The sequence below is a fragment of the Gopherus evgoodei genome, chromosome 5 (genome assembly GCF_007399415.2).
Source record: "Gopherus evgoodei ecotype Sinaloan lineage chromosome 5, rGopEvg1_v1.p, whole genome shotgun sequence".
Taxonomy (NCBI): domain Eukaryota; kingdom Metazoa; phylum Chordata; order Testudines; family Testudinidae; genus Gopherus; species Gopherus evgoodei.
Genome location: NC_044326.1, coordinates 82321842 through 82339410, shown reverse-complemented (window position 1 = coordinate 82339410; position 17569 = coordinate 82321842). Strand labels below are relative to the sequence as shown.

At 42.3% G+C, this 17569-nt stretch overlaps 1 protein-coding gene across 1 annotated transcript; it reads left to right on the top strand.

Annotated features, from left to right (window-relative positions):
* Window positions 1-1638: 1638 nt before the first annotated feature.
* On the top strand, window positions 1639-9126 carry LRAT (lecithin retinol acyltransferase). Its single transcript, XM_030564087.1, has 2 exons — window positions 1639-2237; window positions 5051-9126. The coding sequence occupies exons 1-2, from the start codon at window positions 1692-1694 to the stop codon at window positions 5201-5203; spliced, it is 699 nt and encodes a 232-aa protein (XP_030419947.1). The 5' UTR covers window positions 1639-1691; the 3' UTR covers window positions 5204-9126.
* The last annotated feature ends 8443 nt before the right edge of the window (window positions 9127-17569 follow it).

The window sequence follows — 17569 nt, the reverse complement described above, 5'->3', positions numbered from 1 at the left end:
CCATCAATCATCCCGCGCAGCCCCCAGGGAGAACCGGGAATTTGCTGGGCTACTGAAACTTATTAGCCTCAGACTAGGCGGCTTTGTTGCCCTGACAGATCTGCTCTTTTATGGGCTTTGTTCCCGGGATTTATACATTTACATAATGGATTAGCGGGTAACAAGCCGCAGAGGCATGGCTCGCCACGTTTCCTCCGCGCTGTCAGCCGACGGATGTTAGGACAAGTTCACTCGTAAATACCAGTTCCACTCCCCTCCTCGCTTCGCTACCTGCTGTGTTCCCAGAAAAGCGGGCACTTATCGATCGATGGACGTGCAAATGGTTTTGTAAAGGAATCAAGTGCACGATCACTTGTCATTGCCACCACAATTTCCTCTCCTCGGGCACTGCGCGGTGTAATAAACATTTAGTGTGCCAGCCTAATCCTTTGAACTTTGAGGAACTCAGTGCGAAAGGAAAGAGCTTTGTTTAGGAGGAGGAAACAAATTGGCACTGTCGTTCGTCAGAAGTCTGACAAACGGGGAACTGTAAAAGCAGCAAAGAATCCTGTGGCACCTTATAGACTAACAGACGTTTTGGAGCATGAGCTTTCCTGGGTGAATACCTACTTCCACAGATGCATGTCAAACGGGGAACCGTAATTTGTAATTTACTGTGGTTCTATCTCGGCCAGTTAATCCTTTAGCGAATACATCGATCAGGGGGCATTTTAACTCCAAGGAGGCTGTAGCTACTCACGACATCAAAAATGAGTGCCAGTGTTTCAGGTCAGGTATCTTGCTCACTTGGATGTTTATAACTGTTTATAGCTCAAGCAGACAAATGCCCGTAGTAGCTCTTAGGCATTGCAATGTTGAATGCGGTGTTTGCTACAATGACGAACGGATGATCCTGGTATAGAATAGAATCCGGTATATTAAAATGCATTTGAGAGCTGATGCTCGTTTTAAAGCGATTAAAAAGAATTGCAAAGAAACAGAATACACAAATGCACGTGGTAGTTGGAGAGATCCAAATGCAACGAGAGAAATTCTCGGGCAGTCTTAGTGACCTTTCTATTCTACAGGCCCAAATAGATGATAATGTTCCATTTTAACGCTGTGAAAACTTGAAAAGAAATTTTAAACGCGGGAGAAAACGCCCCTTTTTATCTTGGAAGTAGTTTGCGTTACTTTGAAGTCCCCACTTACAGGCTGGAGCTGTACACAATTTACACCCATAACGAAATCAATGGCACTTGTGTCATTCCTAGCTTCCCTCAACAGCCATTCATTTTATTCCATCGTTTTCCCCTCTCAGCTTTAGTCACTGGGCAGAAAAACCTGGGAGCGGAGTGGTAAATTCGTGCAAACGGACAAATTGTTGGATTGCGCAGTCCCCTAGCCCCTCTCACCTTGAACATGCACTAGAGAAGCCAGTAGCTGCTCTGGAGAGGAGCTCCACCTCCCAGTGGCTTTAATGGGGCAGCAGCATCGGGGCTGGCACAGGAGACTTTTTTAAGCGCTGCTGTTGAATAAAGGTTTATTTCACGCCCGATTCGAAGCCGCCCACTTCCCTCTCAGCCAATCGGGGTTGTGCTTGCTTGTGGCCTCGCCACTCCCGCCCGCCAGGATAAAAAGGCAGGATGCAGGGGTAGGTGGCAGCATCCTGCAGCAGGAGAAAGACCAGGAGAAGCTCTCAGAGCCGCACCATGAAGAACCCCATGTACGAAGTGGCCTCCCTGCTGCTGGAGAAGCTGCTCCTCCTGGCCAACCTCAAGCTGTGCAGCGTGGGCCCCGGCGCGGTGGAGGAGGAGGAGAAACACGCCAGCTACTACGACACCACCTACTTCAAGCGGGGCGACCTGCTGGAGGTGCCCCGCACCCTCTTCTTCCACTTCGGCATCTACCTCGGGGACAACCGGGTGGCGCACCTGATGCCGGACATCCTGCCTGCCTTCACCGACGAGCAGCGGCAGATCCAGCAGGTGGTGACCAACAAGAGGCTCATCCTGGGCGTCCTGGCCAGAATGGCCAGCATCCGGGTGGACACGGTGGAGGACTTTGCCTACGGCGACTCCATCCTGGTGAACCATATGGACGAGGCCTTCCCGAACAAGGCTCTGTGCGGCGAGGAGGTGGCCCGGCGGGCGGAGAAGCTGGTGGGGGCCACGGCGTACAGCCTGCTGTGGAACAACTGCGAGCACTTCGTCACCTACTGCAGATACGGCTCCGCGGTCAGCTTCCAGACCGACAAGGTAAACCCCGCCCAGCCTCAAGCCCTGCCTCGCTAGCGGGGTGCGCCGGGGCGGGGACCCACCACCCAGGGCGGGCCTGGGGTGCTGGTCCTCAGCAAATCGCCGCTGTGTGTCCGGGGCTGTGGCGGGGGCGAAGCGGAGCAGATCTGTTCGCTTTGGTGGCGGCCTCTCTTACCTTCTGGCGTCCCGTGGAAACGCTCCACGGTAGGATGAGCTGCCTCCCCCGGGGCCGGGTGGGTCAGGCAGCTGGCGAACGGCAGTGCCCCCTGGCCTCCCACGCTGTCCCACCCGGCATGGGAGCCAAACACCTGCGCAGCTGGAGTGAGCGAGGGCGCAGTCTTGGAAAACAGGGGGCGGCGGGGGGGGGCTGCCCTTGCAGGAGCCGCAGCGATCTCGCTGTAACTTTAGCCTGTCGCTCCCCTGTGTGAAAGGAGAGCTCACTCAGCCTCTTCCGGCCCCCTCCCGCCCCCCGCAAGAGGAGCATCGGTAGCTTACCGTGAGCCTTCTCGCGCGAGGGCTCTCTTGTCCTCCGCCCCCTCGTTCTTTGGCTGCTACTCCAAAAGCTGCTTGCAAAAGGGGTTGTATGAAGCCATCATTTGCCTGAGGTTTTGAACTTTGTCTACATACTTCTAGTCCCTTGTCTAGTGTTTCCTCACACCCCGGAGCGTGAAAACCGGCAAGAGACAGTCTTAACACTTCAAACCTCCCACGAGGTCAAATGACCTGACATCTTGCAATGGACCATTAACGCTGAAAGGGATTTTGGTCCTTGACTGCTAATGGTTTGCTAGACTCAGCATGAAACTGATCTTTCCACGCAGAGGGCCCAAAATGTGTAAATACAGGTAGAAGTTACAAACTCACCCCGCTGTAGAACATTTTCCCCCTCCCCCCATTTCAAACCCAATTAGAATGCTTGGAAACGAGTTAAAACCCAAGGCTGTCTGGTTTCAAGCATTGTTATTGCTGAAAATCAAGCCCCCCAACACCTTAAATGCTAACTTAGTGGAAGAAACACAGACTCTTGTAATTGGCAAGGTTCTAAAAGTAGATGAAGAAAGAGGAATCTCATTGATAATTTGATCTGACATAAAGGTACTGTCAAAGTAAAGCATCATCTGTGAAGTCAGACTCTAGGCTAGTATTTGACCTGAATAAAGTAGATCTATTTGGCATTGGTGAGGAGTAACCTCTATACCCAAAAGTGCTTGTAGCATTGAGAAATCAGATGTTTTGTGGCTAATCTCTGAGCTGGGGGTAGGGAGACTGAGAATGAATTTGTTTAAAGAAGCAAGTCTGCCATCAGTCGACAAAATAAAAATAAAAGCAAATTTCTGCCAACAAAGCACCCTCCCCCCCCCTCACCTTCTGATGATCTAAACCAATGATACTAAAAGACTTTACTTTGAGGCTGGATCCATGCTCTTTAGAAACAAAGCCCAACAACTGCGTCCATTTACCAGTTTTTAATGAAACCAAATCCTGTGCAACCAGAGCGATCATGGATTTTGGAAAAGAGCTGGCTGGCCTTTTCCCCCCAGATAAAAGAAACACAGTTGCCGCATTATGAGGTGTCTGAAGACAGTGGTAGCAGCAGCCCAGGGCTAGTTTGGAAAGGAGTCTCCTCGTACTTTACAAGCCTACAAAAGGAAACATGTCAGATTTATTTAGGTGATACAAATAATTTCTTGCAGTGAAAGCAATGTTTCTGCATGATAACTAGGTTATCCTATGTGCTTCTTATGTGCTCATTTCAGCCAAGGAACAGAGGCTAGTTAGCTTGTTGTTGTTTTTTAAATTTATGTAAAGTAAAATATTTAATCTATGTGTATTAGCAATGGAGCACTTTCCATCAGTGAAAGCTTTGTCAGGTTTTACAGAAGCAGAAGAGATTTTAATTGGCGTTACTGTTTAGCACCTCCAGAATAACAGAGTTTTTGTGTGTGGCTTGAATAGTCCAACAAACATCTTGGTGAGAGGCTAGCCTGTGTAAAATCTCGATAGGGCTCAATCTTCACAATTCTTAAAAAAAAAAAAAAAAAAACCTTGTTTTTTTTTCCAAGTGTGCTCCCTGAGAAGTAGGTCACTTGGTGCTGAGGCCTGGTTTCCGTAAGTAAGCAATCTTTTGAGCAGTCTAGTCAATACTCAGCTCTCTGGTTCGAAGTTACTATATACTGGCAGACTGCTGCAAAACACTGTTTCACTGTCTCTCCCTTCCCCACCCTGTGCCAAACAGGATCCTGGATATTTTATTCAGCAGGAGATCAAACAGAATTAATGGCATTTTAAGGGATTGCAAAGACTGACTCCAGGCATATTTCAGTCTGAAACCTGTAGTATGTGTAGGGGAGCGGGGAGTGTCTCTATGAAAGCATAATTTTCCAGTAGTTGCTAACAGTCAGTTCACCAAATTACGATCAGTTACAGGTTTTGCAAGTCATTAAAACAATTTCCAAGCTGCCTAGAAATAACTTAACTGGCAGCTAAATTTAACCTCTCCACAGTGACTTCGATCATCAAGAAAGTAAAGCGTGATTCATCAGACAATTAGTAATGAACTCTTAAAATAGGACCCGATCCTGCATGCACTGCAGTCAGTAGTAAAGCTTCTACTGACTTCAATGGGGCAGGGGCAGTTTCTAAGGGGAATACATCCCTTTTCACTCACCCAGGCATCCCTTTCTAGCCCACAGGAGTTGAATCGCTGGTACAGAGCAGTCTGATGGTCTGCTTTTTCCTTGCCCTCTCCAATACCTGTCAGTTTAGAATGACTTTCATGTTTAACTGTGAACCTTTCCCTCTGACTTTTGCAGTTCTGTGAAACAGTGAAGATGATTATTCGGGACCAGAGAAGTGTTCTTGCTTCAGCGCTCCTGGGATTAGCATCTATAGTCTGTCTGGGTTTGGCACCTTCCACCACCCTGCCCACTATCATTATTCCGTTCTTTCTGTGGATGGCTGGTTAACAGCAGCACCAGTGCCTGTCAGTGCCTGTACATAGAATGTATAATGTATTTATAAAAGCAGAAATTACTTATCAACAGTTATGTAAAGAGAAAAAATGTGACCTGTAACTTGTGTAATATTTTATCACACCTTTATCCAGAACACAATGTACAAGGAGTAGCTTACTGTGTAAGCCAAATAACCAGATTTCCTGAAAATCTCACAGAAGGTAAATTTAACACACCTTTCAAGCCATAAAAGTGTGTGTGTGTGGGGGGGGGTGATATAGTTCTGCTCTCTGCTTTCAGTCATAAATTAATCTAGTGAATGTGTTTTATCAGGTTTTTTTTAATCTCTTAACTCTGTGTATCCAAGTGCTGTATAAAATAGTGAAGATTGGTGTTTCATCCTGAAAGTGGATGATAGAGGCCATCTAAGTACCTAGGTAGAAGTGATGGAAGATGAAAACAAGCTAATTTCACTTCCATATATATATAATATGTATTTTTCATTCAGGGAAGTTACTATTTTTAAATCAACTTGTATTAAGCCTAGAAATATCTTTTAGTGAGGAATAAAAGCAGCCCCAGGATTGTATTCTGTGTTGGTAAAAACTCCTAGTTAAGTATTGTTTCCCATACTACTGAGTGGGGCCAGATTGGAACTGCCCATTCAGTTCCTTTCTGAGAGGTGTTCACAAATCATATATCCATTTTAATTGCACAAACACTTTATACCATCCTGAACAGTTTTTTGCCTGGGTTTGGTTGCAAGGAAAGCCTGCAGTTCCTCAGAATTTTCCTTGCTAATAAGTGTCAGTGCAGCCAATATAATTCACTACAGGGGGTTTTAGAAGATACGGAACAAAGCAATTTGGTTGGTGAAAACTAGTAACATGCAAACCAGTAAGAATTTTCCTATGTTCCAGGGGAGAAGGAAAGAGGCCTATTTTCTCTTCCCTCAGTAATGGGACCAGTGTGAGTGCCATAAAGTATTATGAGTTTCTGTGGCAGATATTACAATCAAGCTACTGTAATTTAACAACTAAACATACCACATACCCCTCACAAATTATACGTTTTTCATATACTGAATGTGTGAATATTTACCTACAAGCCAGCAACTTTTTGAAGAGCATGTGATATATGATTCAAGGGCTTTTTTGAAAATATTACTATTCTTAACTCAGGCTGATACTTTTTAAATCTCAGACCTCTAAGGATTCTTTCCTTCAAAATCCAAACCTATCTAGTCACTCATTTTGAGTGACTATTCTATTTTTATTATTATTTATCTACAATGTTTATTGCTTTTGTAAACATGCCTTTTCTGTGTACTTAGGCATTTAAGCATTATTCTGCCTCTTCTCTTAAATCTAAAGCATGCATAATCTCCAAACCTTGTGTCTCTCAACAGTGAAAGCTCAATATACCATAGTCAATTAAGGACAATATTAAATAACAAAAAATGCCTCCTTTACTACCATTTCTACAGTAAGATTTGCTTTATCTTTGTTTAAGAAACAAAAAACCCCAACTGTTTGAAGTGTGGTATCTTGAATTAAGTGTCTGTTCTATTGCTAATAGCGATGTCTCGTTTTGGCGATTCCATTGCAACTGACTGAAAATGTGAAGACCAAGGATGAAATCCTGATCTTATTGAAGTCAATTTCAAAACTCTCACTTATTTCAGTTGAGATAAGATATCATCCCAGACTTCAATACTAATGCAGAACTGTAATTAGAATAAATTATATGTTCAGCTTGCAGTCATGCTCCAAAGCAGCTGGATTTAAACTACCACTAAATTGTTATAAACAACTTACATTCTTTTTAAGAGAGTCGTAAGGTGCCGACCTACAGCAAATTTTTAAATGAATGTGAAATGCTATTCCATCAAATATGTATCACACCTTCTAAACAAATTCCATTGTATTTTTTATTTACCGTACATATGGTCAGCGCTGCATAATTATGTAAATATAATTCATTTGTATATGTTTACTTGTGTTCTGAAATTGATGACCATAATGGAATAGCACTTCCCTAACAATGTTTATCCCAATAGGATACTGAGCAATCCATTGAGACATATATGGTATCTAATTACATTATATGTCCGCTCCTCCCTTTTACTTGGGATTTGTAAGAATTCCAGTAATTCTCATGAGTCACTTATAGAATAAACAATGGGTCCATGACCAATAAGCTAATCATTCTTAGGACTGTTATGAGGCGAGCGTACTCATAGTAGCTGTAATATTAAAGGACTGATGTTGCCTGTTTGTTAATGGGGATGGGATATTTGGGCAAGAAGACAGGACAGGCAAGATGTGGTTTGTCTGAAAACTTTGTTAGATGACACAGGGCACCTGGAACAGACATGGGGTTATTGTTCAGTAAGATCTAGTAATGGAAAATTGCTCCATAAAGTATCTTTAAGAAATACTTAAGACATGCTCAGACTAAGCCTTTTAAATCTGTGATACACGTGCTGTATTTTTTTGTCAGAGCTGATTCACAGGAGGACTTCAGTTATGCCCTTATGCACTTAGGAGTTTTCATACAATCCCCAATTCAGCAAAGGACTTAAGTCTTATTAAAATTAAGAATATGCTAATTTGCTTTGCTAAGTTGGGGCCATAGACTGAGCAGATCTAACACCGGTGTGAATTCCCTTGTTCATCCCCTTGGATTGTTTGCTCTGAAGTCTCAAACTTTTTAAATTTCAACAACTATTTTCCTAATGACTATTTTTGCTAATATAATAATCTATTGAGGGATTATGAATAGTTTGCCTTTCAGGCCTAGGCTCAAATATGAATTATAAAGGACAAAACACAGGGCAGTATCGTCATTGAAATTTTGCATGTGTTATAAGTGCAGGATTGGTACAATATATTCGTAACTATGAACGATGGAGGATGGAGTAGATAGGGAGTGGAGATACAAAAGTTGCATTTCATTTTAGTTGGTTCTTTGTATGATTGTTTTTGAGGGTGGTGGATCTTCTTTGAGAACGTTAATGTGCAATGCAGGGACTGAAAAGGACACGAGTCTTGTGTTGCTGGGACGTGTTAGTAGTAAAGACATCAGATTAAAAGGACACATTTCATTATTACCTTACAAAGGTAAACACAACAAAAATATAAGGGGACAATGTCAGGGTAGAAAAATATTTTTAAAAACCTTAGATTATTAAAATTCAAGTTCTAATGTTTTAATCACTTGATGCTATATTTACTTTTGTGTTTTAGCTTGATGAATGAAAATAGTTTCAATTTGTATACAGTTAGTTTCTAGTTTCTTTCAGGTCCTTATGCACTAGCACTCTGTTACAATGTGTAGGTTATAAAACTGCTAGGGAAAGTGTGTAATAGCATTGAGATTTAAGGTGGGGGGGAAATCATGGCAATATTTGTCAGTATTAGGCTTTGGGGGAAAAAATGAAACTATATTTTTGGCGATATATGACGTGACAGCATCTCTGTGGGATTCAGAAAGAAAGCTATAGAAGCAAGACATATTCTCTGTTATGGCAACCGTGGGTCTGGTTTGTCCATATTGTGTGTATATGTGTTATGTAATTAAATCAAAGGGTCTCACAACACAGCATGATGATATAGTGTTGTCTGAGAATGCTTCCTACGTTAGGAAATCAGTGATTAGTATGCTCTGACTTTACATTTGAATATTAAATGGAAGTCACCAGATAACAAATGGCTCCTGGAGGTGCAGATTGCTTAAGCTCTGGAATACGTTAGGCCCCAATCCTACAAACACAAACATATGCTTAAATTTACTACATGAGTAGTTGCATGGATTTCAAGTAAGTGTGTGTATGCAGGATGGGGTCATACATTGTAATACTGTGATTCATTCAGCAAGTGTATATGTGATGTACCTATTTTTGTAGTGATCTTGTATGACCTTATGCTGTTGAAATAAACTGCCAAATCAAATATTATTTTAAAAAAGTTTACATCGTTTAAACATCTGGGGTCAGATTCTCAATTAGTGTAACTTGGCAAAGCTCTACTGACTTCAGTACCAAATTATGCCAGTTTACATCAGCTGGAAATGTAGTGAGCTTGTGTTTTGAAAATGCCATAGTTTGACCACAATTCAAATGAGGTTTAAGTTGAGCCTTTTATAAAAAATAATTAACATATTATAGTCAAATTTAAACCTGTAGTTGCTACCTTACTTCACCGATGTCAATGTAAGATTAGTGTGTTACTTCCTGATCAGACCTACTATATTCATCACTTTACATCAGAATCCATTCTGCAGAGAGTGAGGTTCTGTATCCTTTTTGCCTGTTGTTGCTAAGGCTATTGGTAAGAAATGTGGGCTAATTCCTGTTCCTGATGCTTAGTAAAGGACAGAGAGAGAGAGATAGTGGTTAGAGCACAGAGACAAAGAACATGGGCACTATTTCTGTCTCTTGCTATGTGATCTTGAACAAGTCATTTATCCTCTGTGCCTCATTTTTCCCTACCCATAGAACTAAGATAATACATACCCTTCCTTACAGAGGTGGTGTGAGGCTTGGTTAGTTAATATGTGGATAGTGTTTTTTGATCCTTGGATGAAATGTGCTATGCAAATACTATTAATATTAATCTCCACCAAAAGCAAAATGTTCATGTTAGTAGGGGTGCTGGAACAATTTGTATAGTGGGGATGCTGAGAGCCATTGAACCCAACTGTAAACTCTGTATATGAAGGAAACCACTTCAAGCCAGGGGGTGCTATAGCACAGCTCTCCTCCCCACACCCTTAGTTCCAGATCCTCTGCTTGTCAGTGGCATCACAATTACTCTCTCTGGAAATCACTGTGATGCCATAGGCTATGTCTACAGTAGGAGCTCAGGCCAGCAGACAGACTTATGTTAGCTCAGGTATAAATAGTAGTGTAGCCATGGTCAGTACTTGGTGGTTAAGTACTCAGGATGGCAGAGACATGTCACTGCTGCCCATATGACTGAGGCCATGTCTACATCTAAAATTTTGCAGCGCTGGTTGTTACAGCTGTATTAGTACAGCTGTATAGGGCCAGCGCTGCAGAGTGGCCACACTTACAGCAACCAGCGCTGCAAGTGGTGTTAGATGTGGCCACACTGCAGCGCTGTTGGGCGGCTTCAAGGGGGGTTCCGGGACCGAGAGAGCAAACCGGGAAAGGAAACCAGCTTCGCCGCGGTTTGCTCTCTCGGTCCCGGAGCCAGCCAGCAAACCGCGGGGAAGGAGACCTGCTTGCTCGGGGTTCCGGGACCGAGAGAGCAAACCGGGAACGTCGTGGTTTGCTCTCTCGGTCCCGGAGCCAGCCAGCAAACCGCGGGGAAGGAGACCTGCTTGCTCGGGGTTCCGGGACCGAGAGAGCAAACCGGGAACGCCGCGGTTTGCTCTCTCGGTCCCGGAGCCAGCCAGCAAACCGCGGGGAAGGAGACCTGCTTGCTCGGGTCTCCTTCCCCGCGGTTTGCTGGCTGGCTCCGGGACCGAGAGAGCAAACCGCGGCGTTCCCGGTTTGCTCTCTCGGTCCCGGAACCCCGAGCAAGCAGGTCTCCTTCCCCGCGGTTTGCTGGCTGGCTCCGGGACCGAGAGAGCAAACCGCGGCGTTCCCGGTTTGCTCTCTCGGTCCCGGAACCCCGAGCAAGCAGGTCTCCTTCCCCGCGGTTTGCTGGCTGGCTCCGGGACCGAGAGAGCAAACCGCGGCGTTCCCGGTTTGCTCTCTCGGTCCCGGAACCCCGAGCAAGCAGGTCTCCTTCCCCGCGGTTTGCTGGCTGGCTCCGGGACCGAGAGAGCAAACCGGGAAAGGAAACCAGCTTGATTACCAGAGGCTTCCTCCTTCCACGGAGGTCAAGAAAAGCGCTGGTGAGTGTCTACATTGCATTACCAGCGCTGGATCACCAGCGCTGGATCCTCTACACCCGAGACAAAACGGGAGTACGGCCAGCGCTGCAAACAGGGAGTTGCAGCGCTGGTGATGCCCTGCAGATGTGGACACTCTCAAAGTTGCAGCGCTGTAACTCCCTCACCAGCGCTGCAACTTTCTGATGTAGACAAGCCCTGAGACTACACTGCTATTTATTCTCATGTGAGCATATGTACACAAGCTGATAATCATACCCCTACCTCACAGTGTAGACATAGCCATAGAAGAATAGAACCTTACGTGTGGAATAAGCAGCAGGAACAGATGCATGTTTATGTCCCGCTTTTCAAATAAACTTTTTACTAATTGTAGAAAACAGGATGAGAAAAAAAGGTAATAGAATAATCATAGTGGGAGGGGGAAGGAGGATCAAAGCTCAAATACAGCTTGCTTCTCTATTGTATCTCAATCTAAATTTTTACCTGCTTAATCATAACCACCTAGTCTCCCATTAAACACTCACAGTGGCTCAGCAGGACTTGTCACTGTATTAGTAAACACCTAATGTTAACCCCTTCAGTATTGATGATAGTTACAACCACTTTTGGTTTGGATGCTAAAATAATTCTTATCTCTCACCTCCCCTAATGCTCACCTGTACTTCCCATGAGGTACCAAAATCTTTGAAATAATACTATAAATTAATATATATAAATATAGAAAAATATATAAATACAAAATATTCAGTAAAGTTTCATATAATTGGGCCATTATGAAGCTGCAAACTTCATACATTTCTGGCCACAACACCACAAACATTATAGGCCCAAATTTTTCAAGGTATTTAGAGATTGCTGCACTCAGTGTTGCAATGCCTAACTGATTCAGAAGCCTCTCATTTTCAAAAGGATTTGGGCACTTAGGAGTCTAAATCCCATCTGATGTCTATGGTACTTAGACTAAGTGCCTAAATCCCCTTTGAAAATGAAATGTAGCCTCCTAAATCAGTTAGACTTGCAATCCCAAGCACAGCACCACCTAAATACCTTTAAAAATCAAGGCTCTAGTGCCAAAATCAATACATAAAGGTTTTCCAGATGTAGAGAAGTGGTATATATTCACCCAAGTACTAAAAACCAAAGTGACCCAAATTTGTGTTTCATACATGTAATAAACTTTGTTTAAAACCTATATATTATAGATACTGGTTACAATGTTCAGAGACAGAGCACAATGAAATAACATTTTTTAAAATAGCCAAAATGGGGATTGCAGGGATCTACAATTTATCTTCCTCTGCAGTACATGAATGCTCTTTAATCTATAATTCTTCATTAATCTAATCACTGTAAAAAGACCCTTTCTTCTACAGTGCATTCCTATGCAACTCTGACACATAATGTGCATAACACAAACAGCTCTGTATAATCACATTTTTATGAGAAAATAAATGTCTACAGCACTTCAAATGCTCACATTGACTTTTGCTATTCTGAGTGTTGGATTCTTTGCTAGATTCCACCACATCCCAATTTTAACTCTGAAAGAACTAACTCATCATGGTGGTACCCTGGCAATTGTAGATACTCTCTAAAGATTCTTCTAATCATTAATTCAGAGCCGCATAACTATTCCCCTGTGGAGGCAATAAAGCTTAATTAGCGAGGGCAGGAATCATCCACCTTCTTAGAGTTATGCTCCACAGATACTGAAGGAGAAAGCTGTCAACATAAACGACCATTTTTAATTTTTTGAGGTACTTCTAACAGCACAATCAAGTATCTGGTCTCACATCTTTTAATATTAATAGGTTGTTCACAACACTTCTAATTGACTAAAGGTCTCATAATCATGCTCCATCTAGTAACCAGCCTCTGCAGAGTCCTAAGCAGAGTGCTCCAGAGGATTTGCACAACCCAAAGAGTGGTTTGTAGACAAAACTTAACTGCTGGGATGTGTGGAAGCAGGGGCCACCCAATCATCTGAGCTAGGACTCCATGAGCTATTTCCAGTACAGGTCTTAGGGCAGCCCTGTTTTGCCATGAACCATAGAACTACCAGCCCAGGTCACGTAGGCAAGTTTCCCTACTACAATCGGATGTTCTGCTGCTACTGTAACAGATTGGTTATGCAGTACTGTGGGGAATATACCCAGTACTCTTACACTGAACCATGTGTGGCATTGCAGGGTGCATTACATTCAGCACTGTGTAGTAACTCTCAGAAGAACATGCCTAGTACACATAAGAAAAAATATTTTAATAACTAATTATAAACAAAAGAGTAAGGGAATGTGGGGTGTGGGTACAATCAATGACGGGGTAGCAGGAGAAAGACTATTCACACAAAATGGCATACAGTGTAAGAGAGGGGGAAAAGAAGCAAGTACTACTAGACCCAAACAGGGCTACTTCCCTATTGATCAAGTAGGTCAATATTCTATAAGTTTGTGGCCATATCATTCCCACAGTCTTTACATAAAACTTGTGCAGAATTCCAAATTAATTCAGTGCATGTACTAAGTTAGGATATGTCCCTAACAAAGTCAAGTAGACCAAAAAAAATGGAGGCAGCAGCAGCATTTCTTGATATTATAAACTAGCTATTAGGAGCTAATAATCACAGGATCCAGCATCATTCTATTTTCCCTTTTCTATCCCACCTCCTGGCTTACTCCTAGTGATAGTGCCTCTGCCACAGGCTAGGTAAGCTCAGGAGCCAGATGTCAGAACAAGAGGGGTGGTTCAGCTGCCAGGGAAGGTTCATAATTCAATTACTAATTTATTTAATAGACAAGATTTTAGATTGGGAATGAGGGCTATTAAAAAATTAGCCTGAAGGAAGCATAAAAACTTGTAGGTGATAATCTTGCCTTGCCAGTGAGATGAAACTCTCTGAATGTAGACCTTTTCTACCTCTAATTTCTATGATGGCACCCATAAATCCAATGGTATTTGAGTGCAGACATTGCTCAAGAAGCATGTCTCATATAGAATTATTAAATATTTTGGAATTAGTCTGAAGGATAAAGCTTCAGGACTTAAAGCTCTTATGGGCAAACTAAAAAACAGCAGCTGTAGACAGCTAATTAACTTTATCAGTAATTTTTTTAATTCAATTTGTCTTTTTGGGATATTTGTGTTAGAATACAAGGTGTCTCCTTGGCAGCCACTACTTAATCCTGCAACAAAGTCACAATTCTGTGTTTGTGACAACATGGTCTGTTGCCATGGGAAGGGTTAAGATGTCAGAACTTCAGTATTATGACTTGACTGCATGATTAAGCAGGAAGAGAAGATGGGCTGTGAGGGAGACACTTGTTTAAACTCACATACACAAAAAAACCACTTTTGATCATTACAAAAAATAGCAGGGGGGAAGTATTAAAACAATCCAAAGATTCATTTGATTAGTATGATCAATCTAAAGTGTTCTCCTGTATGAAAGTCCCTCAGTTACTCAGCAGATCCATTCAGCTGAATTAATTCTGTTCATTGCTGAGCACAGACAATAAGTGGTATGGGCTTCATGATTGTTCCCATTGAAATAAATGGAAAGTCTGTCATTGACATCAGTGGGAGCAGGATCATATGTAATTTTTTCCCTGGGGTCTTGTTGCTAATCTCTACAGAAATCTTGTTGACATGTTCAGAGCTGCAGTCCCTAATCACTATGAGCCTTGATTTAAATTATGACTCACAATTAATGTATAGATTTAGTAGCTTTATTTAAATGCATCCAGCTGGTGCTGATTTAGCACTCCCCAAATGTCCCCTTCTAGGATGTGCCAAGTCTTCTGTAAAATCTGAGATGCATGTTTTCTCTTTCCTTTGATTGTTCTGAAGTCCTGATCAGTAATGCTGGAATTTCTCTGGATATTGTGCACACACACATGTATAATTACATCCCATATCCACCTATGTTGAAGCTGGTTTTTTTAGTGCTTCCCTTCATGTCAAATAAGTTCCTTGAGTTTCCTTTGGACTCAACACTAATGTGCCAATTTGTCACTAATAGAAAAATTAACAGTGGGACTCAGTGGTCAATTAGGTTGTCATTCATGTAGTTGTTCAGCAGGAAACATGGTTGTATTTTAAATGGGATGGAAAGACCTGTTGTATAGCCGGAAAGATATTCAATGTCGTTTCATGACTTGTTCCTTTCTTGGCAACTAGCTTCCTTTATTCCAAGGTGCAGTAACATGTCTTGAACTTTCTGTTTGCAGTTAATTTATCTATGAATACATTATATTCTTGTTAATCTTTCAGTGAAAGCTGGATAATATCCCAAACAGCTAATCAAAGTCATGGCTCTAGGGATGTTCAAGTTGGAAGTAGAAACTGATGATATCTGGTATTTTCTTTGATGCAATCTTGTTTGTTTACAAAGAATGTACAAAGTTCAGCTTCTCCGAACAGATGAGGAACCAAGAATAAAAGAAACAGTTTCTTAGCCTCAAGCCTCTTCAACTTGCAGACCCTAAAGCTCTCTCTTTAGCTTTTTCTACGGTTACACTCTGCTCACAGGCCACTATTTGGCTTTCTTGATTTTTGCCTCTGCCTGTTCTTGTCTGTCCTAAGTTTCTGTGTGTTCTCCCCCACCGCATGTGTTTGACAATAAGGAGAATCCAAAGTGGAGAAGTCTTATGGTCCCAAGATATTGTAATTATGTGGTAAGTTTTGGGCTGATGTCAAGCAAAATTCACTGGTATTTTTGTTCTAACAAGATTAACTTGACTTTATGGTAGACACCACCACAACATCCATTTTAAATTATCAGTGTTTCATTTGCAAAGAGCGAAGCTGAATGCATGTTAAGTTGAACAAGTAGAACTTCATTAAAATCTCTGCACTGCACTATGTGGCTGAGTTGCTTCCAGACTAGCTCCCCGTTTTCCTTATTCTACTGGTGTTCCATCAATAAGAGTCCTTTCAGGGCACATGGGTCTGCTGATTCCAGTTCCACTGATCATGATACAATCAGTATATATTGTGAAACTTTTTTGTTATGGTATACATTTTTTCTTGAGGGCCTTCATGTACCAGCTGAAATAAAATATTAACTACTAAACCATTAAGAAACAACAAGACAATTTGTGCCTATCTCTGACAAGCAGCCAGGCCAGGTACCAATGATGGTGCAAAGGATAAGAAAGGCCTTCTACTCCCTCCTGCAGCTCACAATGTACTCTGAGGGACGCACCTGGGGCATGTCATCCAGCAACCTTCCCTAGTCTCCTCTAAAGGGGGAACAGTTGCAAGAACTGGTTGGTGGGAGAGGCGCTTTTAAGGCCTCTTGACATCATCATCATCATTCTCTCAACTCTAATTCTCTCCTATTTGTTGAATTGCTATTGATTATTGGACCTCCTTCCTTCCATTTCTCCTCTAGCATTGCAAGACTTCAGCTGCCCAATTTCACTGCCCATTATATTTCTTACATTCCTTCTCTTTCCTACCCCCTCTTCCTCCTTCCCTTTGAAACTCCCTACCCACGGATGCCCTCTTCTTTATTCATTTCCTTCTCAACTGAATCCCTTTTTCTCCACCACTTCAGCCTTGAATGTATCCCCCAAAACCCTGCATTTTTGTAACAAATTATATAAACGCATAAACAGAGATGTAAAACCACATGGAACTAACATGGTAGATGCTTGTTATCATGTTGATCATTCTGCTTCTATGTTGTATCTCTTTTTCTCCACTCCGTCTGATTTTGTCTTTTAGACTGTAAACTCTTTGGGACAGGGTCTATGTCTTCCTATATAGCATGGGAACTGGCTCACTTTTTTTAATGCTAGTTGAAGTTGCCAGTGCTCAGTTTATATCAGAGCTCCTATGCTTGGAAGAGCAGCATTGGTAGTGGTAGAACAGTGACATTCCCAAAAAGTTGAGAGACAAGGTGGATGAGGTAATATTGTTTATGGACTAACTTCTGTTAGCGAGATAGACAAGCTTTCAAGATACTCTTCTTTAGCTCTGGATTGATTGAAAGCTTGTCTCTCTCACCAACAGAAGTTGATCCAATAAAATAAAATTACCTCACCTGCCTTATCTCTCTAATATCCTGAGACCAACTCAGCTACACCACCACTGTTCCCAAGATGTCTATTGTAGATTTCAGCTGTAGGGATGCAAAATCAAGTGAAACTTTCTGGTACTGATTACATTTTGCACTAAGGATTTGGACTGTTCCCATGTGCACTAGAGAAATATTTGCACAAGTCACTGCAAACCAAAGTGCCCTAGTTTTGCACAGCCCTATTCTTTTTAAATAACATAATATCCCCACCTAGTGGCTAGCTAGGGAGTGAAATTATCTACTGCAATAATATGGTACAAGAAGCCATTATTTATCATTACAGCTTCCCCTCTTTATAATCTACCACTACTCATACAGCAAAACCCCTAGTTCTTTCCATGAAAGAAATAAGGAACAATTAACTTTGCATCCCACTTATATAAAGTAAAAGAAAAGCAGACATTTGTTAAGGTGAAATTGACCACAAAAAA